Genomic DNA, 26,276 nt, shown 5'->3' on the forward strand with positions numbered 1-26,276 from the left:
AGATCAGAACCTTATGATGGTTACTGAATTTCTTGAATGGTTTTTTTATTAACAATTTAATTTTAGAGTGTGAATGTTACACCTGCAATAGCATGAACTGTACTTGCTTTGCTTTAATTTTACTAAGTAATGTGTTCCTTAGTAAATGTTGTATTAAGTGGGTATGCACTGAAGTTAATGGCTAGATCAGGAGATATGTAGAAAAGTATTTGGTAACATTAATATGCCTTAAAATACTAAAAAAGGGAAAGGGAAGTAGCGTATTTGGGGCAGTTAGTTTTCTGTAAAATAGGAACAGAACTGCTTGAAACTTGTTGCAGAACAGTTTGTATCTGTGTGGTTTCTTGTACGTGCTCACCTGCCTGTCCAAGCAAAGGTCCCTGGCCTTTGTCGAAAAGGGGAAGTGCTACACTGCACTGCTCCTCATCTGCTGTGGACAGGGTAGAAGTGCCGTCTTTTGGGGGGAGCAAGGGTGAATTTCTTACAGTGTCTGTTCACTGAACTTGCGGTAATGCTGTATTTTTCTTCAAATTTACTGACATACTCTATACTTGGAGACAGACTTTTAGAAAATGCAGTAAAATTTCAGTCTTGCAGAACACTTAGCCTTTGATTTATAGTTTCTGAAATGAGAAGATGTTTTGACTTTCTCTAGCAAAGCCAGTCAGCTCTTCGGGATTTTTTCTTATATATTTTTTTCTTTTTCCTCCCTTAAGACCGTGCCGGAAGCATCAGTACTCTTGATTCCTTAGATTTTGCAAGATACTCTGATGATGGCAATAGGGAAACAGACGAAAGAGTAGCAGGTAAGTTATTTGTATGATTTAGGAATCGTAGAATGCTAACTTTACCGTTTGACTTGTTTCTAGCATAAGTATATTTAAATGAACATTCCTGAAGATGACAAGACTTCACTGTGGTGGTTTAACTAGTCACTTAATGATATAATAATGTTTCAGACACTTCTACTATAATTATTGTAAATATTCAGGCAGGTGTACTTCTGTATGATTCCAGATGTCACCAGATTAGAAGCAAGCAGTATACTTGAAAAATGTGCCCAGTTTTTGTCAGTGGAACAGTATCTTGATGTTGCCTTCTGACTACTACTTTAGCTGAAACGTACGCTAAAATATTCTATGTAGTAGTCTGTGACTGCTACATGGGTGATAGCTTTCTGATGTAAAGATCTGTAGCAAGTCATCTCTTAAATATAGCTTACGTGTAGATCAAACAAGCATTACCAAATGCAGAGTAAATTCAGAATTTTCTCAGTTCCATAAATCTTCTTTGCTACAAATCTTAATTGTAGTGCTTTTCTTCTCTCCCATTTGATTTCTTGATTGTATAAGATTGTTTCAAAGTGACAGGGTTTTTTGCCTCTTGCAGTTGTTCTGAACTTAGGATCCTGTGGCATTTTTAATTTCAGGATTTACGATTATCTTGCCAAAGGCAGAGACTGCTTTTCTCTTACATTTGAAGTTATTATAATAATCTCTTTTGCACATGAGCTGTGTTTCTCTAATCCAGGCTTTTTTCTAAGTTCAGATATTAAGTTATTCAGAGCTTTTATAGAGAAACCCATAAAAGCTCTCCAGAAACTGCTACAGAACTCTGTTTACTTCTTGTCAATTAATACTGTTTAATATCATGAGCACATGGAGGTTGTGCACACTGTGACCTTTGATCACATAGTTTAGCTTTATAAAACCTGAAATGATGCAAGCTGCTATGTCTGTTCCACGCTGTTGTCTCTGCTCTGAACCACCATGATTCATCCTAGCAGAAAGACTGTGATGTTCTTAGGCAAAGAAAAGGCTGGTGAAACATATTTCTCTAAAGGATCTTGATTCTGAAATTTCTTCTCTCGGTCAGTCTGAAATGGTAACCAGTATTGACCCAGAGAGAAGAAACAAAAGTTTTCAGAAAATATCATTTTTCTTACCCAGCCAGTGTTTCTGTGGTAAAGGACTGGATTAAATTCATGAACATGAAGCAAATTCAGGTATTTTAGTGCTCTGGTCTGGAACCATAGGTACTTGCTGTTGTTCGATTTATATGGAAACTTCCAGATACTTATTACTATCTAATTACTGTCTTTTTCGATATATGTAGTCAGTTTCAAGGGGCAATAGTTGTAAATACACAGCTAATCTTCTAAACAAAGTGTGTTTAAGGAACCCAAGTATTTCTGAATTGTGTCCTGGAATACAAGGAAGAAACAAGCAAATTCCAAATATTTTAATTTTTTCATCATCTTGGTAGATTTTTCCTGTTTCTAGTCAATATTTCTTGGCAATAGTATTACTGAGAGAACTAGTTTGATCTTTGCTTGGTGCTGCCTTTAGTAACTGAATTGGATTAGAGATGCTTATGGAAAGTAAAGACCAGTCAGAATTGACATCCAGTAGAACCATTAATCTTCTGATGGAACATTAATGACAAAATATTGATTACTTCCAGTGTGAAATTAATATATCCTAAAATTAAATATTAAACTTAAGTACATCCTAAAATAGATAGAGATTTTTGAAGATTGCAGTATATTAATTGACCACTGTCATATGTAATAGACAAATTATATGGCAGGGTATTTACATTACATTTCTGTGTTCCTTTAGAGAGGTTTTTCAAAGAGTTATTAAAAAGTGACGTAAGAACTTGAACAAAGCAAGACTGGATATTATTTCTGGATGTTTGTAGAGACTAGAAGTTTTCCAAAATGTCCTATTTCTACTTAAAATTCTGGTTCAGTTATAATTGCTTAAAATCTTTTGCCTCAATTCTGTTTAAAACCATCTACCTGAGCAATAAACTTCAGAAAACTGGTAAGTATTTAATTTGCACATAAAAAAATTATGTCAGTAGAGATTTCAAAAACTTTTCATATCCAGTTCCTTCTTTGAACAAACTCTGGCTTATAACTTCTGCTTTTGAAGTAGTTCTTAGCTGCAAATGCACTTTGAAACATAACTGGAAGTCCATCCTGCTTATTTCTTGTCATATTCTTTCTTCTCAGCGAAGAACTTTGATGCTTAGGAGGTAAAATTGTAATCTGTTGTGAAAGCTTGAGGCCATGATCTGATAGTCATATTTTTCTTTTGATAGTTCTCAGAGTGAGGTTTGAATAATTTCTTTTTGTAAATGCCTTTCTCATGCTGTTATCTTTGTTTTTTACTGTTTGGACAGAACCCGTGATTTCCATATCAATTCCCTAGTCAAATGTCAAATGAAGGATAGGAAATAAATGCACATCAGTCACTAAAAGAAACTGGTCCTGAGTCAGAAGGACTTTAAAACTGAACTTATAATGTATCCAGTTACAAATACTTCCATACTATGGCAATGTTAGAAAGCACCAAATCAAAAAATGTGCATGTATGCCATACAAAGCCATCATATTTCTGTTTTGCTGTTATGGATGGTGTTAGACTTAGCTGCCCCTTTTTTTTATTTAACCAATCTAAAAATTCCTGGAAATAACTAGAAAGACTCTTGTTTGAAATGGATTTCAGTATTTCAAATCTGTTAGCCCAGTTGATTCCATCTGGTGTTACAATCAAAATTTGGCCTAGAAGCAAACATGTTTTGAAGAGTTGATGTGAACTTGTCTCTTGGGAAATCTGATCGAAGGAAGCTAAGTGAGTCTCTTTTATAATATTACTATCAGCTTGACTGAAAACCTGCAAGTCACAAAAGCCAGTTGGGATGTGAGCATGACAAAACTAAATGCAATTTAGAAAACATCAATTTTCTTCCTTAAACATGAATCTTAACATAAATGTAGAGAGCTGTATAACAAATTGGATAATACATTTGTAATCCATGAAGAGTTTCAGAAAACATATGCATCCTTAGAGCTTGCAATTTACTAGACGGAAACAACTTGTTCTCTAAGACTAATAAGTCTTGAATCTAAATTCATGTATGAAGTGCTGAAATGGTGCTAAGATAAAGTCAGTACTTGAAGTATTTATTAGGCTTAGTAAACCTCCTTCCAAATACTCATTTTCTTAAAACAACCAGAGAATGGAAAACCTGTTCCATTCCTGTGGAATAAGAGTATGCCTAACTTGAAGTCAAATACCCACAGCATTTGGTGTAAATAGGTCATCTGACATTCAATCTAAGGAACTGAATCTTCTGCTACGTCTTAAATTGACTGTGTGCACAAGTGTGTTTGTGATCTAAAACCCCTACTTTCCATAATTCAAAACATTTAGTATTGCTAACCTGCCTTTGACATCTACCGTTCTGAGAATCTGATAATTTTTAAAAACACAATGCTGTGTTTTTCAATGATAATAAAATTAATTCTCATAATCAAACTCCATTTCAATTATTTGTGTTCTCAGATCTCCATACATTAGCATTGATTTCTGGCTAGACCGTGTATCTCTGATTAGCAGAATGAAATACTGTCCCTGTCAGGATTTGAAGGGAAGAGACAAATTCAAAAACCACTTTATTATTTTTGAGGATTTCATTTATCTAGACTTGGGTTCACAGTTTCTGCTTTTTGTAGAACCTTTTTGTTTGTGTTTTTAATAAGTGCTATTACTTGTGTGCAATCAAAATCAGAGGAGAATCTTAAAACAAACAAACAAAACAAAAACAAAACACAAAAGGCAATCATCTACTAACATTGTGTGTTCAATTTGTTCATCCTGGAAGTAGGTCTGCTTTTGTCTTCCCATTTCCTGTCTTAAGCCCTGTTAAGCAGTTGTAAGCCTCCTTAATTTCCTTCCAGGTCGATAGTCTCCAAGGTTTGAACCTGAAAACAAGTCTGCTGTAGTTCAGGTCTTCTCTGTAGCTGGTCCTGTCTCATTAACTTAAAAGCATTAATGAGGCTAATGAGTCAAGTGTTGGCTTCCCACTATTAGAATGATAACAAGTTCTCTGTTAGCTTGCTCATGAATTGTCATGCTGATCATAATTTTTGTAGCTTGATAGTCATCTCTTATGCTGTAGTACAGCTTTCTGATTCAGGTCTATTTGTGTTACATCCTGAGGTGTTTCACACTGACTGTAAATACGGTCACTTTTTTTTCTTCTTAGGACTTGTATCAGGGAAGTGGGAATTAGGAAACCTCAGGTCTTGAAGTATATTGTGATAGTGGCTCCATCGCTAACTATAGTCAAGAGAATTTAAACTTCTTCTGATTGACTCAAAATGTATGCACAAATCCATCAAATATAATGGGATGTCAGACATGTTTTAGAGGGCATAATTTCGGACATCTAGAGGTCTACATTTACTTTACAAGGAGGAAGAACTTGAAATGACAATTAAGAAGCAAACAACAACAAAACCTGTAACTACGTCCAATTTGAGGAAAGCTAGGTAAATAGGGGGCCCATGATACTTCAGAGGAGAACTACTTTTAAAAGAAAATGCCAGAATGCCATATAGTGGCTTCACAATGTAAAACTACCTTTCTACTGTTGTCTGAAGTACTTCATACTGAAGTATGCAAAAGTCTGACAAGATAATTCATATGTAGAATGTAAAATTCTAGTATAATTGGAAAGAATACTGCTTGTATGAAAGCAAGTACTGAAAATTTTTAGAAGTACTGTTCATTTCTTCAACTTTTTGGCCTTGGCCTAAGACGACTGCTGTTCATGTAGATCTCAACTTGTTCAATATCCCAAATCACAGGTTGTTCTTTATAGCTAACTTCTCAATCTATGGTTCAATAACTTATGAAGTCATTAACAAATGTGGGTGAATAGAATAAGATCCTTGAGAAAGCTTCATTTTTAAATTTCAAAGCTGAGCAGACAGCCTACCCACTCCTGATATGCACTTCTCTTTTAAGGTGTATTAGATTAGCTGCATGAAAACGGAAACATTTAAAAATCATTAATCTGAAAACCTTGGTCTAATGCTTAGTTGCTTGCTTGAAAGATTCAGCTCTTTTAAGTAAGTCTAAGTAATGTTTTTCAGAATGGTAGCTGTAGTGATTTGAGTTCTTTATTAAAAGAAAAAGCAGGAGAGCCACTTGAATTCAGAACAGTTTTCTCCCCTAAGGCAAAACAGATTGTTCAGAAATGCCCTTTCCTTGTAGGAAGATTAACCAAGCTCATAGCTCTAAATTTCTGTTCTCTGCTTTCCTGATGTAGAGGAGAATCAATCTGGTTTCCTTTCCTAGCCTGTCTGCAGCAAAACTCTTCTGTGCATCATTCTTAAGGAGTGTCAGCTCCTTTGACCAAGTACTATGAGTTACACGTTATCAGTTCAGTCAAGCATGAAGTTAAACTTTAGCTGGCTTTATCAATGCTTTTGAAGGCTTAACTTCTCTAAGGTACATAAGCTTCGCAACAGAAGGAGAGGGGGAGAGAGAGATCAGCTCATTTGTTTTAAAAGTCAGTACTTGACAATGGTTACAAAGAAAGGGGTTAGAGGTTGCTTTTTTTATTTAAGAGAATGTCATATCATCAACAAATGGGGATTTCCAGTGTTGATTTCATTAGTATACTTGTTGAGTTAAAAATCATTACATATTTTGGCAAAAGATTGCATTTCAGTATAGCTTCTAAAATAGAGCTTTTAATCATAATTCAAAATTTGATTGTAAATAGCTACAACATAATTTCAAATATTTATGTTTATATTTAAAAAACCTACAAACAAACTTCTTCATATAAAAGCTAAATTTGTGACTGACTTAGATGCATCAAGGTTTGTATGGTGGCATTAGTAAGACTAGGAGATGAGGTACAACTGTAACAATGCTGTGTTGTAGTAGAATTATGTGGCTGTTGTGACATGCTGCGAAGTGACAACTTCTCAAATATACTATGTCCAGAATCTTCCACTGTATACAGAGAAACATGCAGCAGAGTAATCTACTTTTAAGGTTGAATGGGTAAAGTCCTAATGGCTTCTAAGAATTTTCAGCATCATGACAGTTCACTAAAAATTAATTCTTGCCGTCTGACATGGGTTTGTCTGACATGAGTTTTTCGGCTTTCTACGCCTTCAGACATGTCTTACTCCTATTTTCCTTAATGGGATTCCTGAGTTTTTCTCGTTTGTGTTGTTTTTCTAACTTTTTTTAATTATTTGTATCATTCTAGTGCAGGGCACTCCTGATCTGCAACTGTTCTGGTCTTTGAAAATATTTGACAAGAGTAAAATGTTAACACATAGTCATTTCCATCAGAAGAATTACTTAATTTGAATTCTTTACAGTTTTCAAAAAACTAACAAATTAGTAGCTTACAACTTAGAATCGTAACTGTGAATTAGTAACTCAAATGCAAGGAAGTGCTAAAATTATTAGATATTTTACTACAAGAGCATTTTCTAACTTTGTTGCACAGAAGTATTTGCAGATCAGCATTGCTGAATACTAGAGAGATCTTACATATTTTATTCATTGTATCCTCAGTTGTGCTTTTGTATCGCTGCAGTAAAATTCTGTGCATCAAACAAGTTACTTTCATGTAGCAAATGTGGTGTACTGTAGTTACTCCTTCAGTTTTTATGGATAAATGCAAACTGAGTGAATCTTTTTTTCCATGCGTGATAATTATCAAAAGATTCTTAGAACAGATGTTCAAAAGAGGAAAACATTTTATTTGTAGTCTTCAGTAGCATTTCTTACAAGCAAGAGCCAATGCAGTGTTTCTGCCATGCATTGTCCTCTGTGTAAATATTTCAAAATGCCATGTTAAATTGCTTCCAGGCAATGATTAAAAATCTCATTAATATTTTCTTACTAAAAGCAGCTACAACACTTTTAGTTTTGCATGGGAATAAAGTAAACGTTAGATAACCTGTTTAGAATAGTTTAACACTTCAGTATGGTAGCTGTTCTGTGCTCATCTCTTCTGTTTAAGTACAAGAATCCTTCTTTCTGGTAACTGTATATTTAAGCGTGATTAGATTAATTTGAGAATTAATGAAATAATTGAATTAATTAATGAGAATTAGTGGTAATTCCTTAAATAGGTTCCCTTAGATGCTCTAACTGTAAATGGCTATGAAAAGAAAATTTGCTATATGTTTTGCAAAGGTACAGCGTTTTAAAATTTGAAGCCACAGTATACCTCAACATCAAAACACATGAAATTCCAGTGCAAACAAAGCACTACTCGCCCTTTTTGGAGGAAACATTGGAACATGAGAAACACATAACAGTGACCAGGGGGTGGGGAGGTGGCACAGGTGATAACGGCAGCTAGAATTACATCTTTTTGAATCTCTAAAGCTGACTCTAGATCATTGAAAGTGTTGTATAGTCTAGAATCACTGGAAACTTTTAAGAATAATGGAGCAAAGGCATTTTTGTTTCAAGCTTCTCTGTAAGTACTATAGGAGAGCTGCATATTTTGCTTTTCTTTGGTCTTGTGCATCTCTTAAATGTATCCAACTAAATTCAAAATCTTAATTGACTCTAGGGTATTCCTAAAACTCCACTATTTTTGAACAGAGTTTTAAAATGAGATTATTCTTAGTAGTAAAGTATGTTTCAAGTTCTGCCACTTAAACTACTAAAATTTCACTGTATAATTTTCTTTAAAAAAAAAAAAAAAAAATCCGTAGTCTCAATGGGACAGCACATTCACTTCATGGTTTAAGCTTTGCTACATGGAGACAGCTTCCTCTGCTGCCAGCATGTATTTGCTTCATTTACATCTGTCCTCCGATTGCCTGCATACTCCCCTTACCCCAAGAAAACAAAACATTTGACAGCATCAGCTGATTGTAAGAGTGGGGAAGAAATAACAAGCGTTTCCCATTAATATGCAAAGTTAAAAGCAAGCCAAAAAAAAAAAAAGAGAAAGAAAAAAAGACCCCAAAACCCTACAGCGAGTCCTTGTCAGACAGCTTGAAATTTTGACTTAGCTAACTTAAGGCCAATGAAACTATGGAAAATGTTCACCAGTTTGCCTTCAGACCAACTCTGCTGCATGTGTTCATAAGTTCCATAAAGATTGCATGCTTTCTGTTTAATACAAACTGTATATTTTTTTTCACACCCATCCTTGCTTTTTATATTTTATTTTTGTTTCCCTTGCCTTGGTTGGATGCCTGTGTGTGTTTAATCCAAATCCCTGTCCAGTCCTGGAGTTTGAACTACGGAAAGCCAAGGAGACCATACAGGCCCTCCGAGCCAACCTGACTCAGGCTGCAGGTGGTGTACATAAACCTTTTCTTAAGTCTCTACTTTGAACAATGTAGAAGTAGCTGAGCTCATCCTGTGTGAAAGAGTAAAATTTAGTTACTTTTTTTTCCTCCCCAGAAAATGAAGTTCCTTTGCAGGAACGAAAAAATTATAAATCAAGTCCTGAAATTCAGGTAGGTGGCTGGTGACAACTGAGCTTTGCATGGACTTTAAGACGGATATGCTTCCATAGCTGAAAGGAAGATGAACGAAACATGTAGTGTATTGTTTTCTTTTTTTCCAGGAGCCAATCAGACCTCTTGAGAAAAGAGCTCTAAACTTCCTAGTTAATGAATTTTTATTGAAGAATAGTTACAAGCTTACATCAATAACATTTTCAGATGAAAATCACGATCAGGTAAAGTTTTCTTTCTAAAGGTTTGTTGTTTTTTTTTTTTTTTACATGCCTGCTTTCCATATTCTGATCTTATCATAAACTCAAGTGAACTTAAATGATATTTCCTGTGCATGTAGTTCACTTCATATACATGAGTATTCTGAGAGTTAAATGTGTTAGTTAGCATTTTCATATATAAAGCATGGTTTGAAAACCCAGCACTTTGAGGAGTATTTTCCCAAAATTTGTAGGAAGGAGACAGAATGCTTGCATTCTTTAAAGGAAGCAAAACAAGAAGAAAAATACTGTGAATTACAGGTACCTATACACTTTCCTGGGTTCTGATGGACACCCTTTCGGTTAAACTCTAGGATCTGGATGTAGTAAAATTTTGAATGTAATCTTTTCCTTAGATCATACTCAGTTGATTTGTGCAGGATATACAATATTCTCATTGTTGGTCATCTCCTGGGCATATATATGTGTATGAGTATACTTAATCATACTGTAACATTGAATACAGTCTTGGAGAAGCTCTCAGTAATAAGGTGTTAGATATTTCCAAACACAGCTGTGCTTTGATGCATTTTGCTTAAGATGATGAGTTTTATGTCTTTATTGGCTTGCATTTCATGGGAAGAATTTCTTCAAATGCTTGGAAGGTTCTAATTACATTCTGACTGTTACTGGGTGAACAAAGCACCCAGTAACATCAACACCTAATATATATTCAGCACAAAACTGGAATATTGCCAGAAGAATTAAATACTGAATTCAATATTAAATACTGAATTTCAACCAGTTCTGTCTATAACTAGTCCTCCTATATTTTTCCTACAATTCATATCCTAATCTGTAAAGAAGATGGGTTGTTAAATCGAATTTCTGTATCATCCACTTAAGGTTTGAGTTTAACAGTGCTAGTTTTCATACAAATACTTGTTGAGGATACAGCCCCAAAAAGAAAAAAGATGAATAATTTATCCTTACTTTTTGTGTTCTCAACTGAAAATGTTTTATGTTTTGAGACAGTTAGCAAAAAAACACCGGGGAAGTCCTTAATTCTAAAAAGTAAATATAAACATACTACAATTAACATATAGAATGCACATTTTTTTTCTAAATTATTCACATCATTCTTTCAGAAAATAATCTTTCTTCGAATAGGTGTATGTAAACAGACTATAGAAAAATATAGTGAAAATTGTGAGCAGTAGGAAAAAAAAATTAAAAATTGAAATTTAATGTCATTAAAGAGACCATCACAACTCCTATATAACAGTGCACATGCTTATTTATATATACGGACATGCGATAATCTTGTAATAATAGGATGTTAGCAAGTCAGTGAGAAAAGGAAGGACATACAGTGATGGTTTGAGACAGGAGGCTCTAGTATTGTTTACACCTCTACACATTTAATACACTTATGTCCAAATTTCACTGACAATATGCACCCCGTCTGTCAGTCATCTACAGAGCTATTTGACTGCTTCTGGAAAATTACACCTGTACTTGTGAATGGGATGGGAACAAAACGATACCCCTATCAGTAGAAAGCCTTCTGTCAACTGTACTGGCTTATGCTAGAATTTGGTCAACATTATATCTGATTCTAAAAAGTGTTCATGTCCTAGAAAAAAAAAAATTGTGATCTGTGTGTTTTTGGAAGGTCCTCTCTTTAGTACATTACCTAGAGCTGCCTTTAGGGTGAAACTGCTTTGGGTCATGAAATGAATCCTTTTTCTACTTTCGTTTCTTGCTATCTGATTTAAGCTTTCCATCTCCTTTACTACAGTGCAATCTTGACGCGATTATTTTGCTGTTGTATGACCTGCAGTCAAATGAGGAAGAGAAACGAAAATAAAAGAAAGTATGTTGTATGCTTTAGTTTCTCTTATTCTTTTGAAGGATTTTGAACTTTGGGATGATGTAGGATTGAACATTCCAAAACCTCCTGACCTGTTACAACTCTATCGTGACTTTGGAAACCATCATGTTACTGCAAGAGATGTGGTGGATGTATCAGTTGGTGTAGAAGATGATGAGTTAGAGGCTGCTACTCCTATACTTGGGAGTGTCCCTGTATTTGAAACAACACCACAGTCAATAGAAGTAAGAGATTGTACAGAAGAAATGTTTCAGCTGTTTGCAGCACTACTTAACTTTAATGTACTAAACTCTTTTGTTTCTATCTTGTGTTTAGCAATGTTTAATAGTGCAAAAATTAGAAGATCAAATTAGTGTGTTAAACAGTGAGAAATGGTCTTTGATGGAACAAATCCAAAGACTTGAGAGGTATGTATTTATCAATCTCCTCGACTGCTGATAAATGTTGGAATAACTTCCTAATGTTTTTCTAGCACATATATGAAAACGTACAGCTTACACTTATAAAATGACTAGGATTTCTTCAGAGCAGGGCAGTCTTTCTTTTTTAATACATGGTATTTGATTTAGAAAAAGGAAGAGACTTCAAACTGACTCTTTCCCTTTTATTACCTACATCACTTAATTTTGTAATCAGTTTTCTTCTTTCGATGCAACTTCTTTATTTACTTCTTTGAAAACAGAATCAGTTCTGATGTGTTTTGTGTAGGTTTTATCTTCAGTCAGCTTTATTTCACTCCTTAGTACTATGGTGTGTACAGCTTGCAAACACTGTTAGAAAGATGTTTGTTTTAATAACTTATTTCTACACAGTTTTTCTTTCTACAGAGCAAGACTAGTAGAAATGACAGTATCTCTAACAAAAACAAAAAAGAGACTTTAAAAGTTTAGTCAAAACATACAATTCTGTAAGCTGTAAGATATCATTCCTCTTAAGAGATGCACCAATACAACATATGGGCAAGTGCATAATTTTTAAGTGGCTTTATTGACTTACATAGTTACCATTTCAAAGCCAGGTGGGATAGTATATATTAATTCACCACTATAGTATTTTAAGTTTTGCATCCCAGTTAGAGTTCTGTCTCGTCACAATTTGTGTCTCAGTGCTCAGATGTCAGCCAGAAGCAGATAACACTATTGTTATTCACGTTTCATTGATTCACTCACTCTGAGTGCAACACTTTTGCTACTGCTAATTATTGACTCAAGAACTCCGTTAAAACAATGCTCATTTGAACAGCCTGTGTGATATAAGTTATTTCTATTAAAGGAATTTTTGAATGTACTGGAGTTGAAGAGGGAGCTCTTCAGTATGTTGTCCTTACTTCTGTGCTTCAGTCTTGTGATTCCAACAACCTTCTCATGAAAGCTACAGATATATTTCATTCTTTGCTTTTCCTTTTTTAGTGAAATAGATTTTCTCAAGAATGAAAACTTTGCTGTGTCAACAGTTTATGGTGTAGCTCCCCATCCTTCTTTAAAACAAGTGCCTCTTGCAGTCTCAGAGGACAATGGACGGTACTTGGATATCAAGAGCTCTGAGAATGATGATAAACATGGAAATGCTGAGGAAACAAGCCTTTCTTTATCAGCTGAAGTGGATTCAAGGAATTCTAAAGATGATACGCTAAATTCTGTGCCCTGTAAAGAAACAGAGAAGCTATCCTCTTGTGCTCCGTCAACTAAAGCTGCAGTCCACTTCGATAAACCTAATAGGTTAGTGATAAGTTTTAAACGGGAATGCTTTAATTAAAAATTCTTGTAAAGTGGATAGGTATTTTTCTAACAGTAAAATTCTGTATATTCATAGATCATTTGTGTTTTGAATGCAAATATAAGATTTAACATACCTTTAGGGTACAGTGCTGATATTTTCATATTGTTCCTAATCTTTTTAAGAAGGAGTACATCTGACAAACCTACATTTTTTTGTATCAAATTTAAGGGTTTCTTTTCACCTCATACTTGTTTCTAAAACCAGTCCTGTTCCTTGCAAAAAAAAAAAAAAGCTAAAATCAAAATGGTGAATGGGAAGACAAGATATTTCCATTCTCTTTTTAAATTTTAATTTCATAATGAAATGTCTTCTGTTCTGCTTGAAGAGTGGTTGGGAAATTTTTTACTTTTCCTATGTAGACGTGTATAACTCTCTTAGAGTACCTTAGAGAGCTGTATGAATGGAGTTTTTTTAAATAATCAGAAAGGGTGTCCGATGACATTCTGCTTTTTGAGCTTTGAATTTGGGGCAAGTCTTCACTGGGTAACTATGATTCTTTTAATTAAAATAGGGTATTCATATTGTGTTATCTCTCTCATGAAGACTGAGTTTGTGTGTCTGAGTGTTCTTTAGAAAGCCTCTCCAATCTACACAGTCTTTTTAAGCATTATAGTGAAGAGGGGAAGTAACATGTTTATTATGTAATAGATAAACCACTGTGTAGCCATCAGGAGTAACACGGACCACAAACTTAATGAGGGTATGTACAATTTCTAAAGTTACCATTGTGGACAAAGATGCCCAAGTAGCTCACCTTATGGTCTTACCGTTGCTATTCCTAGGGGAGCAGGTAGCCATTCTGCTTTGTATTTTTTCAGTTCCCTTAGCGTTCTTTTGCTGGTGTTGATACAGTAATATGTTTCTAGAATTATCTTCCATCTAAAAATACCAAGTAGAAATCTATGTGTGATATTCTGTGCAGATGGAAAATCAATACAAGCTGGGGGGGGAAGAAGAAGAAGAAGAAGAAGGAAAAAATTACTGCTGCTAGTAATTAACTTTTCTTGCAAACCCCAAGTGTCCTGTTTTCTCTGGATTTCCTGAACTTCTTGCACTGAGTCTTAGGGGCAGGGGCACTTTTTCAGTCACATCTTAACTTTAGAATTGAGCAGGAGGAAAGATTTCTGATTTCTGAATACAGTACCTTAGAGTCTTACTACAAATTCTTTCTCTTCTAGTTGAATACACTAGTGTTTAACAGGAAAGTAAAACTCGGCATAGATTTTTCTGGAAAATTTGCAGTAGTTCCATTTAAGCTTTCCAGATTTTTTTTTTTTAATTTCTTTCATATCCTAGCTGAATATGTAGACTATGTAATAATCAAAACTTATAGCTGTCAAACATGGATTGCTATAAACTTGTCTACCTACTTTCATCTGTGGCTTGTTGCAAGTTTCTTTTTGCTCAGAGTAATTGGGAGTGCTGGGAGGCATTAAATGCATGAATATTAGATTGATGGTTTGGGGATAGTGAGGATGGGTATCAAAATAGGATGAGATCGCTGAGTGAAGAAGGAACTATGAATATCTCCAGTGGGATTTATGACAGTAGTCTCTAGAAAAACAGAATTTGTTTTGCTGCTCACAGCTCTTAAATATAATTGCACATGGATTTATTTGAAAAGTAGTTGAATAAAGCCTTGAATCCCCATTGAGTTAACTTCAGAAGTCCCCTCAAATGCAGTTCACTGCAGAAATAAGTAACGCATGTGTAATACGTAGCTGTTTTTGTACTGAGTTTTGGGTTTAACATGTCGGTGAAGGGTCAAAGGAAACCATGTTTGATACAGTGTTTTATAGATCCGTATCACTAAATTTTCTTCCTGGATTATGCACTTGGTTTGTAATAATACAGTAAATCTTTTCATTAAGAATTATATTTGTTAAGTATTTTGAGATCTGTGGGAGAGGAAGCACGATAGAAGTGCTGGATATTTATTTATTTCAGTCCAGGGGTGGTTACTTGTAGAAGACAATTACTGCAATTTATTCAGAATGTATTAAGAGGTATTAAAAGACTCTATCCTAAAAGGCAAGATTGTTGCTACTGTAGCTAGGGAGTGGATTCTTGGCATAAGTCTTGCCCAGATGGGAAGAGAAGATAGAAGAGCAAGTGAGCCTGCTTTGTGTGACTTCACTCACAGCAGCTGTGCGTGCATGCCCGCAAACGAGGACATGGCCATCATTGGAAAAATGCCTTGTCTAACAGATTGCGGTAGAAAGCACTAGCAGCAGTTTAAATAGATTGCACCACATGTATTTATTCAACTCATTTTAGGTGTTTGGTAGTTTGCACCAAATACAAGGTGTTTTCTGTATATAGCAGTCACTCCTGACTTTTTCAGTGAATTGACTCTTTTGTCCCAGTGTTATATGGAATAGAATAGTAGTACTTGGTTTTTGAATTCATCATACTTTCTTATATTTTAACATCTTCGCTGCTGGCATCTGTTGGCCCTTGAAAAGATTTTCCACTGACTTGTGTACAAGAGGCCTGGGTCTGTCATCGTTTCTGTCCAGCATAGCCATCAAGGATTTTAATAGACTTCATCAAGGAGAAGCTTTCTTGACTCTAAATATAGCCAGCAATCATAATGGGATCCATGCTGCCCAGAGCTTGCTGTTAATTAACCCACAGGGAAATTCAGTGACATATTGTCATACTTAGTTTTCAGTCTCTGCAAAATGGGGATAGAACTTTGCCCTTACGTAGGATTTTAATTAAGGTTTCAAGTGGGGAAGGATCTGATGTTTTGCGGGACGAACGCCGAGGTAAAGGACAGCCCGGGCAAAAGGCTGGCCAAGGCCTTACCATTCTTTTAACGTTCAGCTGCTGCTTTGCAATGCTTGCCCCTGTTCTCCCAGTGTAAATAAACCTAAAGCCTTGAGTAGAGCCTGTAAATCTGTCATTCAAGAATACTTTTACAGAATAAGGACTAACGTACTGTTAAACAGAGGTCCTTTACAACTCGCTACCATCTGAGTCGTTTAGTAACTTTTTTTAAAGTGAACCCTTATACAAAAGCAAGCTGATTGAAATTAGAACAAACTTACTTCATTAAAATTTAAAACGTGTTTTAAAAACCCATACTGCAAAGAAAGAAACTTGATTTTAAGTAATAAACATAAATTCTTATTTATCATATTTTGTAAACAGAAGAGGAAAACTACTCTGGTATATTTATCCGTATCCTCCTGGATTAGTTTAAACAATTATAAGTAGGAACTTAGATTCTTAATGTGCTTTTTTTTGGTTAGAAAAGGGTGAGTTATGATGCATTTACTAGAAATAGTGTGATGCTTCAATCTATTAGATAAAAATATATAAGTTCATACACATAATTGCATGTGCGCTCAGGTGCACAAAATAGCATTTTTAAGAGTTGAAAGGTGATACCACTTTCCACATAAGAAATAGGAATTGCCTCCTCCCTTAAACTCATATAGTGTCATTAGAGGATTCAAACAGCAGATGATGATGTAGGGTGAGATGCTTTCTGTGCATGTTTTGGAAGACAAATGTTCTTTTCCTCTTCAAGCATAGTAGATGAGGCAGTGTTAGACTTGCATCTAAATACAAGCCTCAGATAAGGCAGAGGGAGTTGTCATTGCTGGGAAGAATAAGAGGAGGATGCTGCTGATGCTTGCCTGTTTTATGTAATGGTCAGTCCAGTAACTGTTTTTTTCTGAGAACATTTCTGCTAAATTATCCTCCTTGGGCAAGGTTGTTTTGAGACTCTTATCAGGGCTTTCTGTGCATGCTTAAGGCTTTGAGGAGCTTGGCTGTGTTGGCTGATGCTGTGCATGGCCATGAGGCAGTACTTCTGTAGATACACATCTACATTAAGGATTAGGCAGCAATTTAAGGTTAGTTTCGAGGTTATCGCTATACATTTGAATCCAACTTTTAGATCCCAAAGTGGCAGTTGAGCAATCTCTATTTAATCCTGAAGCTTGTAAGTGGCTGACTACTCAAATGTTTTTATGCAATGTGCAGAATCAGAGCATTAAGCAAAAATACTGTTCTTGTGATTTCTGCCCCTCCCCCCCAGTTTGCATAATTGTATGCTTCCTCTTGTATTGCTAAAGCTTCCTTTTCTTCGTGCTTTAGTCCTATTTTTGTCTGTGCAGCAGTTTTAAAGATGTTACACTTTTCGGAACTAAAAGTAACTTCATAATTAGGACACTCACTTTTTTTCTTGCTACAGACTAAGCACCCTAAAAGTCAAAGGTAATTTTGAACAAAAACTTCTGCAGTATGCTTCACTTAAAACATGCTCATTTCAAAATGTCATTTTACCTAGCTGGTTAAACCAGAGTGAAAGGACTTGTTCAGTAACCTTTCCTGACCTATGCTTCCCCCCCCACCCCCCCTCCCTTTTTGACGATATTTCAGGAAATTGTCACCAGCTTTCCATCAAGCACTACTGTCTTTCTGTCGGATGTCAGCAGACAGCCGTTTGGGATCAGAGGTATATTTCCCAGTTGACATAAACTAGAAGATCCTTTATTCTGCATGGCAGCAATAGTTAAACAAGCAATAATTGCTTTGAAACAAGACTTACTAACATATATGGAGAGATAAATTTATGTGCATGAAACTTAAGAAATAAGGATATGCTTTCAGATTTTAGCTTAAATATGAAACCTAGTGATAGATATGTAATTACTGGGAAGTTTTGAGTCTCTACAAGTATATTCATGCTTTTGGAGTTACTGCCAGATCAAAAACTTACGGCTTAGTGTGTGTGAGTAAATTAAATTTTTTCTGCTAAGTGATCAGTCTGTTGCAATTCTTATTATTCCTTTGAAAGGGTATTTTTCTGTTCCTGTGCATCATTTTAAAAAAACAAACAAACAACTTGGTTTTCTAGGTATCTCGGATTGCAGACAGTGAAAAAAGTGTCATGTTAATGTTGGGACGCTGCCTGCCTCATATTGTTCCTAATGTGCTGCTTGCAAAGCGAGAGGTGAGGAACCCTGAAATTTTACTTTTTATTTTTACCAGGATGTTTTCTTGTTCATTTTGAAGATGTTGTGTCTTAATTTCATGAAAGTCTGTTACTTGCAATCATGTTCTTACTTTTGTGCATGCATCTCTGCTCCTAGAAAATGGTTTTACACCTCTGTCAGGTAAGTTCAGTAAACCTGCATGGTATCCTAATATTTCTTCCTTTGCTTAAGGCACCCATTAGCATTCAGCAAGACTAACTGTTACTGTAGGTCCATCTGTTTGTGGTAGCACAAATGTTTTTGTTAGAGAAGACCATGGTTAATGTGTGTTATAAAGAGCAGAGGATATAAGTTCAAACATTAAATTTGGTTTATTTTATCAGTTTTAATAAGGATTAATGTTCAGGTTCTTTTGCAGCACTATGTACTTCAACAAAAACTTTATTTTACCGTCTTTTTCTAGAAGCTCCATGTATCAGTATCAGCCAAGATAAGGTTCATCAAAAACACCCCTTCATAAGAAAATTAGCAATCTTGCTTATATGTTTTCCTTAAATTTAAAATGAAGCTAAATGAAATTATGAAAATGTAATGTTTATTTGGAATGTAAATGAAGATGGTGTTTTGCATAATCATTCATACTATATAGTGTAGAAAAGGAAGACTGATTGAAGATGGAAAAAAAAAAAGACTGGTTTTGTATTGCTTTGTTGTAAATATTGCACATTACTAAATGTGTAAAAAATAAAAATAAGAAAATGTATCAAAAATCCAACAGCCTTATAGTTGACACTGAAATAAGGGGTTTGAAGTAGCGTAGCTTGTTGAGTAAGTTTTAGTCCTTGTTGAGGGGACCTACAGTATGGTAGACTTAGTAGTGTGTTTTGCATAAATTAATTTTAAGGCTTTGAAAAATCCTCAAGAAATTTGTACTGATCCTATAATCTAAAATTTTATAACATAAAGTAATTATCAGCACTTGACACGGTGAGTTTGAGATGTGCCACGTTTTGAAAGTCTCAAACTTTATAAATGTTTGAGGGGGGTTTTTTTCTGAGGGGGTGGGGGTGTTAACTGGGTGCTCTGGAAATGGTTCTGTTAATAGTCTTTCAGAATAATTCCGTGAATGTTCCTGGATCAGTGCTTAATTTCTGATTTCTTATTTATTCCTTTCCTTCCCTCTGCTTGGCAGGATGTGGTATTTTGGCTTCTTTTCACAGCTTGTAGCATAATCCGTGTAATGCATTTAATATTTTTGTGAGCTTTTAGGCTATTTCCTACTTATTTTGTTTTACAGTTGAAGTTACATTTGATTACATGTATTTTTGCCTTAAACGAATCATCTGTTTCAATTTGATTGAAAAAGCCGCAAGTGAGAATTGTGTAACTGTATTGCATGGGATGCTTAATGTTCCAAGAATTGAAATTTGCTTTAAAAATAGCTTTTCTCAGTTACCTCCCGTTGCTATAACTATTGTAATGTTCTTTCAGATGTAGTCATGGAATTTGAAGGACAACTTGGTTAGACCATCTGTTTAGTATTTATTAACATCAGTATTACAGAAAGCTAACCTGAGAACTAGGCTCTTTTCAACAAGGTACAACTCTGGGTCTTGTTCAAAAACAACCTTACCATGGGAGAGTCTTAGCACAATTTTACAGAGAAGTGGTGTAAAAATATACCAGAAGATCACTAATTTGAGAAGGATACATAACAGGTTCTGGTTATAATGCAAAGTGAATCACCAGTCTGCTCTGAAAAGATACAGTGGTAGTATTTAAGATCTTACACTGTCAGTGTGTTAGACATGAGAATTAAACATAATTTTGTGATGATTCCCTAAAGTACCTATCTTTGTTCTTCAAGCATCCATCGTGCTGCAATTGGTTGCAAAATCTTAAGCTGAAAATGTTGTGCTATACATTTTCATTTTGGAGAAACTGGGTTTGTGGAGGTTGACAATCTCTCAGTAGGTATTGTCCTTTACCAGAGATTGAGAAGCCATTTCACCAATGCTTTTAACCCTCTTAAGGTCAGTAGCAGCCTGCCTGACTTGGTAATAAGTGGTCCAGTAAATATTACAGTTGACATCTGAGTGACCAGTTAGTGTCAGAATGTCTGACGCATTTCTGAAATTATTTGTGTTATTTCTGTGTATTGGTGCAGCTTTAATTGTTCTTCAATGTCTGTAGTTTAGGTTCCAATGGAAGATAAGAAAGAAGGAGAAATACAGTATTGAGTAGGGTAGCTGAGGAGATCATTTTAGTTGTTTCTAAAAGAGGAGTTCAACCGGGTAAAATCAATAATGCATATTATAGGATAATTACCTGAAAGCAATTCGTAGTCATTAAAATTCCATGTATCAACATATAAATTTAATTTTGTTTTTATCCCAATTGTCTAGTTTATCCTAACTGCTTGAGAATGTGTATGTTAACGTTTAGATTTGTATGTGAATGCGCTCACAAACAAAGGAGATACTGCAAGCCAAACAGAAATTGGAATGAACAGTAACAAAATGCTAAAAACCTATTCTTCAAAAAAAAAAAAAAAAAAACCAAACCACCAACCAACAAACCCTTTGGCTGGGTATGCAGCCAAATAAGGAGCTTGAGTTCATAAAATTTCATCTGCATTGGAATCCGCTTCCTCAATTGTGTTTTTACCACTTAAAACTAAAACACATTTAAGATTTAAAAAAAAAAAAAAAAAAAAAAATCAGCCACCTTCTATTTGTCAAAAGGTATACCATAAAAAGATTCCTTTGGCTAAACTGTAATTAGAGAAAAGCAATCTTTTAATTTTTTTGTGATAACTAATCAGTGCAATACTGATTTCTCACCCTTTATAAGATGTAAAAATCAGTATCTTTTTGTCAGGCAACAGGAGTAACCTTGTTTGAATGTACAACTTCCACGCTCTGCAGTATGTAGTCCTTTAGCAGTGTTTGGGCCAGAATGAACTTTTTGTCTTAATATCAGGATCTTGTTATTCTTGTTCTTAATCAAAAAACACTTTTCCTTAATTATTTATACCTTTCATCTCACCTATTATTCCATGGTTAGTTTCTGTAACTTTCATTTGTGTTATGCAAACTTAGCAAAATCACGATAGTAATGGTTTACTAAAAGTGCACCACTAAATTTTTACACTGAGAAACTGTTATTTATATGGAGTTCAATATGTTAGGAATAGAGGTTTGCTTTTATTTCTTTGTAAAGTTGAAGCAAAAGTAACGCTGAATCTGCAAACTCTGAATGGGCGCTGTTCTCAACTCTGCTAGAAGAAATTAATGCTGTAGATTTAAAGTTGTTCACGTTAGTGTGTAGTAACTACACACAGACATCACCGAGGCCCTTTCATTCTCCGACAGGTAGCTGTCTCTTAAAACACAGTAGAGCTGAATATCTTATTACAGATTTTCATCTCAGTCTTATGCTTTAAAAGCCATAAAATATTGGCTTTGTTAACAAATGTAAAAGAATGCTGTGTCAGAGCTTGGCAGTGTATTTAAGTGGCTGTTTCCAGTGGCTGTGTCAAGCAGATGTCATTCTGGTTGGATATGGATAAAGGTATATAAGTTTGAGGTCCTGGGCATGAAAATTGTCAGCCATCAGTATTTTCTAAGTGACTGTTTCTATTTCACAGAATAGGGGAGAACAGAAAAATTTAAATGAACAATTGAAATACTTTCTGTTACTCTGTAAAACTTAGATTGTGGTACGCTTGTATAGATTGTGTTTCTGAAAAATAAGGATAGTGTTGATCACAGCCTGTTTGCTGGTTCTCTTCTGGTTTACGTGGGGTGTTGGTAGTGGTTTGGGAGGCTTTTTTGTTTGGGGGTGTGGTTGCCCACTGCACACATAAGAGAGACATAACCATTTTTTAATTTAAGTCCTTTAGTTCCTTTCTCTGGATATGAGGGGCTAGTGTATTTTCTTAAAATGAAATAGTTCAATCTCATAAAGTATCCTTTTCATCTCTAGTCTGAAAGCTGATGTCTTTCAACACCATGTCTTTAAATGTAACGTAATTCATGGATGCAAGGAGTTGAATTTAATGTTTATGAATTGAATTGCCAGTTGTTACTAGTTTTATCACAGTAGTTTTATATGCAGGTTTCCTAATAAACAGTAGATATAAACGAAGTAGTATAAAGTTTTTTTTCACACCCATATCTGCATTGATTCTTATGTAGAAATATCCCTTTGGGATCTACCGAGAGGCTTAATTTGGATCCTGGAATAATAGCCTCATCCCATGAAATGTAATTAGAGTTGTAATTTTAATATTAATAAGATGAGCAGCACAAAGTTCCGAGTCATGTATTAATCCTATGATTAAATATTTTTTCATTTTAAAATTAAAAGGATGAATTCTGAGCTTCAAATACATTCTTGTGCAAGAGACTCTGTATCGGTAGTTCGTTAGTACCTGCAGCTATTTCAGTTGCCGCAGATAAGATTATTCTATTTTATTTACTGGTTGTCAGAGGCTAAGTTACAGAAGAATTTTAACATAGCATTGGTTCACAATATAAGCATTGACTTACAGAAGATTAAAAGGGACACATTTACAAAACCAATCATAATGTCATCCTGGTTTATATATTATGTTGTCAGCTGTTTGCCATATTACTACATTAATATTTGAAATAATAAAAAAGATTACTGTCCTAAGCTATTGAAGTAACCGGTCTTGATACTTAACACTAATTAAACTTATTCTTTGAGATAATAATTTTGCTTAAGATCACTCCAACAAAAAGACACTAATTAGTGAGAGAAACTAAGATGTAGAAGACTTTTGTCAGAATGTTAAAAAAAAAATTATAATGAAGGCAACAACACAGATAGAAAATTCCTCGCTACCTTGTAAGAAAATTGTCAGCAAAATAGACAAATGCTTGCTATAGGATACATTTAAAAAAAACCCCAGACTTTAATATTTTGTTTTAATACTTTTAATATGTAGGAGGAACTGTTTTGCATAGAGTTGAGGTGATACCAGTTACCATTAAAAAGCCACCTTCTTTTGACCATAATGAAGAGCTGCTCCATATGCCCATGTAAATGTTGCCTTTATTGAGAACTTGAATCAGCTCAAATAGTGAATCCTGTTCAAAGATAACAGAACATGTTGTTATAAGTTACGGAGAAGTTGTCCAAAGGTACTGTGGTGAAAAAAGAATGTGAGTTCTTCTTTGGAGACACCTATGTGGACAGTCATACAGAAGTAGAACAGAGGGAAGACAGGCCATTTCAGTTCTCCTGTGCAATGTCTTAGGTCAGCTTCATAGCCTTCCGTCATTCACCTGCATGTAGCATATATCACAGTAAAAACAAAGTAACTTTTTTCTCTCTAGTCTACATCTGGGTAGCTCAAGGATATAAACTGCCTCAGATACGAACTTGCCTTTTCAGCAGCGGAGGTGAGACCTCTGACACGTGATGTTTTATTTCATCAAGTTGCAAGTGCTGACAGTGTTGTAATGGCAGTCTGCTTGGCATCCAGTGGGAAAACAGTATCGCAGTTCTGAAAGTCACTCCTCCTGGTATTGACGACTAACAGCAACGTGAACTAATCAGTTTTCCTAAGTCAGAGGCAAAAGGGAAAAGAGGGACTTGGGGATGGACAGGATGTATAGGGAGGATCCCAAATTAAATAGAGGGAGGGTTATTGGTTTTCTTAAAAATTATGTTCTTGGTTTATGACTGTCAGCACAAGTGGTATTCCTTCCCAAGGAAGGCAGAGTGTTTCAAATAGCACTGGAAGTCCTCTCCTTGATTATTAATAATTATATACACTCTCCATGACAACGTTATGAACTGTCCTCTTGAATTTAAACAGCCAAATGCTAATATTATTGTGTCTCACTGGAAAATTACCACTTTCTACAGCACTTCTCTGCTGTTTTTGAGAATGAAAAACCTGAGATTTATTAAACAAGTCTACATCTAAGGCATGGCCGTTAGCAACAGGAAGGAATGAGCTCGAACCTGCCTGTAGGTTGTTTTTTGTTCTTAATCATCCTGAATATCCCGAGAAGAATCTGTCCCCTTTTAGGTCTTTGGGAGACTTCACTTGGCCTGTTTTGTCCGTCTATGAGAGCAGTTTTGTTGTTCTTGTCCCACAGAAAGTCCCTTTCACCTCCAGTTTTACCTTCCTGTCCATTAAGTCTATAGGGAGTGCATAAAACGCTGTTCAAGACTTCTCACTGTTTCTCCACTCCCCTTAATAGAAGGAACTGTAGAAGCACTGATGCAGCGATGCAGAGAACACTCTCTTCTCCCATAGTATGCATGAAAGAATGTGACCAATGGACAAGAAAATACAGCTAATCCCGTCAGCTATAATAACCAGCTTTCTGCAAGGTAAAGAACCAGCCTTGTATCTGCCCCATGTCAATGGTGTTAGGTTACTCATTAGTCTTTCACACACAAGGTAGTAGTATCTAGGTGAATATTTGGAGATGTTTTCCTTTCATACAGACTCAGCTGGAAAAGACAACTTTAACTTCCTTAAATTTGAAAAGAAGCTTAAAAAAAAAAAATTAAGTTCATGGCACTGTTCTGAAATCTAGCACTAGTTCTGAGTGAGCAGTTGAGATTTTTGAGTAGGTACTCAAACATACTAGGAAAGTGAAGTCAGTGTGGTGGTTTCAACAGATGAAACAAAAACCCCAGATCATAAAAAATATTCATGTCCCTTTTCATGGGGTGTATTCTTTTTTAAAAAATTCTTTATAAGGAGTACTTAATAATAATTGCAAGAGCAGTTGGTAGTGTGAACTTAAGGTAGATTTCAGAAAGTTAGATCTCAGTAAAGTAACACAGGTTTTTTTTGATTTAAATGTTTTTTCCATGAGCTATATTCTTTATGGTGAAGTTAGTAATTATGTTGTGTATCTACAAATTGCAATCTGATTTCCTCTTTAAAAGATGTTAGCTTAATGTATAAGTAGTGGTATTTAGAGTGACAGGAAGTTATTTTATTTTATAATTTTTTTTCAAATCTTTTTGAGTTAAAACAGTGTTTGCAGGAGAGAAAATGCTGCTGTGAAGTACAAAAAAACCAGTTAAATAGGTTAAGCCCCCTGCCTTCTTAGAACTTTAAATGAGCAAAACCTGAATGTTAAGTACACAAAAAATAAAATCTAACATGCAAATTCTAGAGGGAAAGGAGCTTTCAGCTGAAGAAAGTTATTTAGCTCTTCATGTGATGTAATTTGTAAAGTTTCTTTAATACAGGTTTTCAATTCACATTATTTTGCATTGTGCTACACTTATTTAAAAACAAACCCAAAAACTGGCTCACTTTTAAAATATCGAGAAATAGAAATGTCCAACTTGTTCATATTTATTTCTCATTTCTCCTTCTGTACTTTCAGAAGTTTTAAGCAGTGAGTAGGATATTTCCACATTCATTCCTCTCTCTCATCATAAATTCCCTAATCTGTACCATAATTGGGTTAAATATTGCCAAAATATCTTCCAGAACGTTAAAATACATTTTGGGATGTGTCTCAGTCATCTTCAGGAGGGAAAAATAGCACACTAAGTAGAATTCTTGTAAAATGAAAACAAAAGCTTATCAGGAGTTGACTAGCTTAGGCAATGCTCTAAAATAGAATATTGTTCCATGTTTAAAATAAACCTAGCACTTGCTGTTTAGGAAAATACAAGTTGAGCAGTGAGGGTGTCTTTAATGTTGTTTCCACGTGTCCACCTTGTTTAATATAGGCTTACTCTCAAGAACATCATGAATAGGTCACTTTGAATGTCTGCAAGAAGAAATTGGCACCTCCCTGCAAAGTTATTACAAATAACTATAGATTTTTCCAGGTTTTGTATAATCTTTCCTAGTAACTTCAGAAGTGTTTCCCACTGTCATCTGCTTGTTTGTCACAGCTTATTAATTCACAAAAAGCTTGTCTGCTGAAAGTGGCTCAAAAGTATGCAGCAGGTGGGAGAGGAAGCCTCCAGATTACTTGCCCATGCTTCCTCTGCAGACACTTAGGTTTGTCTTGTTCTTTTCCCCTGACCTCCCAGTGTGAGCTGTCCCTAAGATACTAAATCACCTAGAAATTGTGTGGCTTCCAAGTTTGGTTGGAGTAAAGGCTCACATCAACAAGGTCAAG

At 35.1% G+C, this 26,276-nt stretch overlaps 1 protein-coding gene across 4 annotated transcripts in view; it reads left to right on the forward strand.

Moving 5' to 3' along the window:
• RELCH (RAB11 binding and LisH domain, coiled-coil and HEAT repeat containing) overlaps window positions 1–26,276 on the forward strand; it is an 88,044-nt gene that overhangs the window by 17,182 nt on the left and 44,586 nt on the right. For 2 of the 4 annotated variants that reach the window (XM_076330407.1, XM_076330410.1), the window contains exons 2-10: window positions 717–806; window positions 9,075–9,146; window positions 9,255–9,310; window positions 9,421–9,534; window positions 11,425–11,628; window positions 11,720–11,811; window positions 12,814–13,122; window positions 17,579–17,654; window positions 18,057–18,152. In XM_076330407.1, coding sequence (XP_076186522.1) covers window positions 717–806; window positions 9,075–9,146; window positions 9,255–9,310; window positions 9,421–9,534; window positions 11,425–11,628; window positions 11,720–11,811; window positions 12,814–13,122; window positions 17,579–17,654; window positions 18,057–18,152 — 1,109 coding nt within the window. Of the gene's footprint in view, window positions 1–716; window positions 807–9,074; window positions 9,147–9,254; window positions 9,311–9,420; window positions 9,535–11,424; window positions 11,629–11,719; window positions 11,812–12,813; window positions 13,123–17,578; window positions 17,655–18,056; window positions 18,153–24,383; window positions 24,511–26,276 lie in introns of those variants that run through there. The other 2 variants (XM_076330408.1, XM_076330409.1) reach the window with 2 other exon arrangements.

Source organism: Aptenodytes patagonicus, chromosome 2 (assembly GCF_965638725.1).
Source record: "Aptenodytes patagonicus chromosome 2, bAptPat1.pri.cur, whole genome shotgun sequence".
NCBI classification, from domain to species: Eukaryota; Metazoa; Chordata; class Aves; order Sphenisciformes; family Spheniscidae; genus Aptenodytes; species Aptenodytes patagonicus.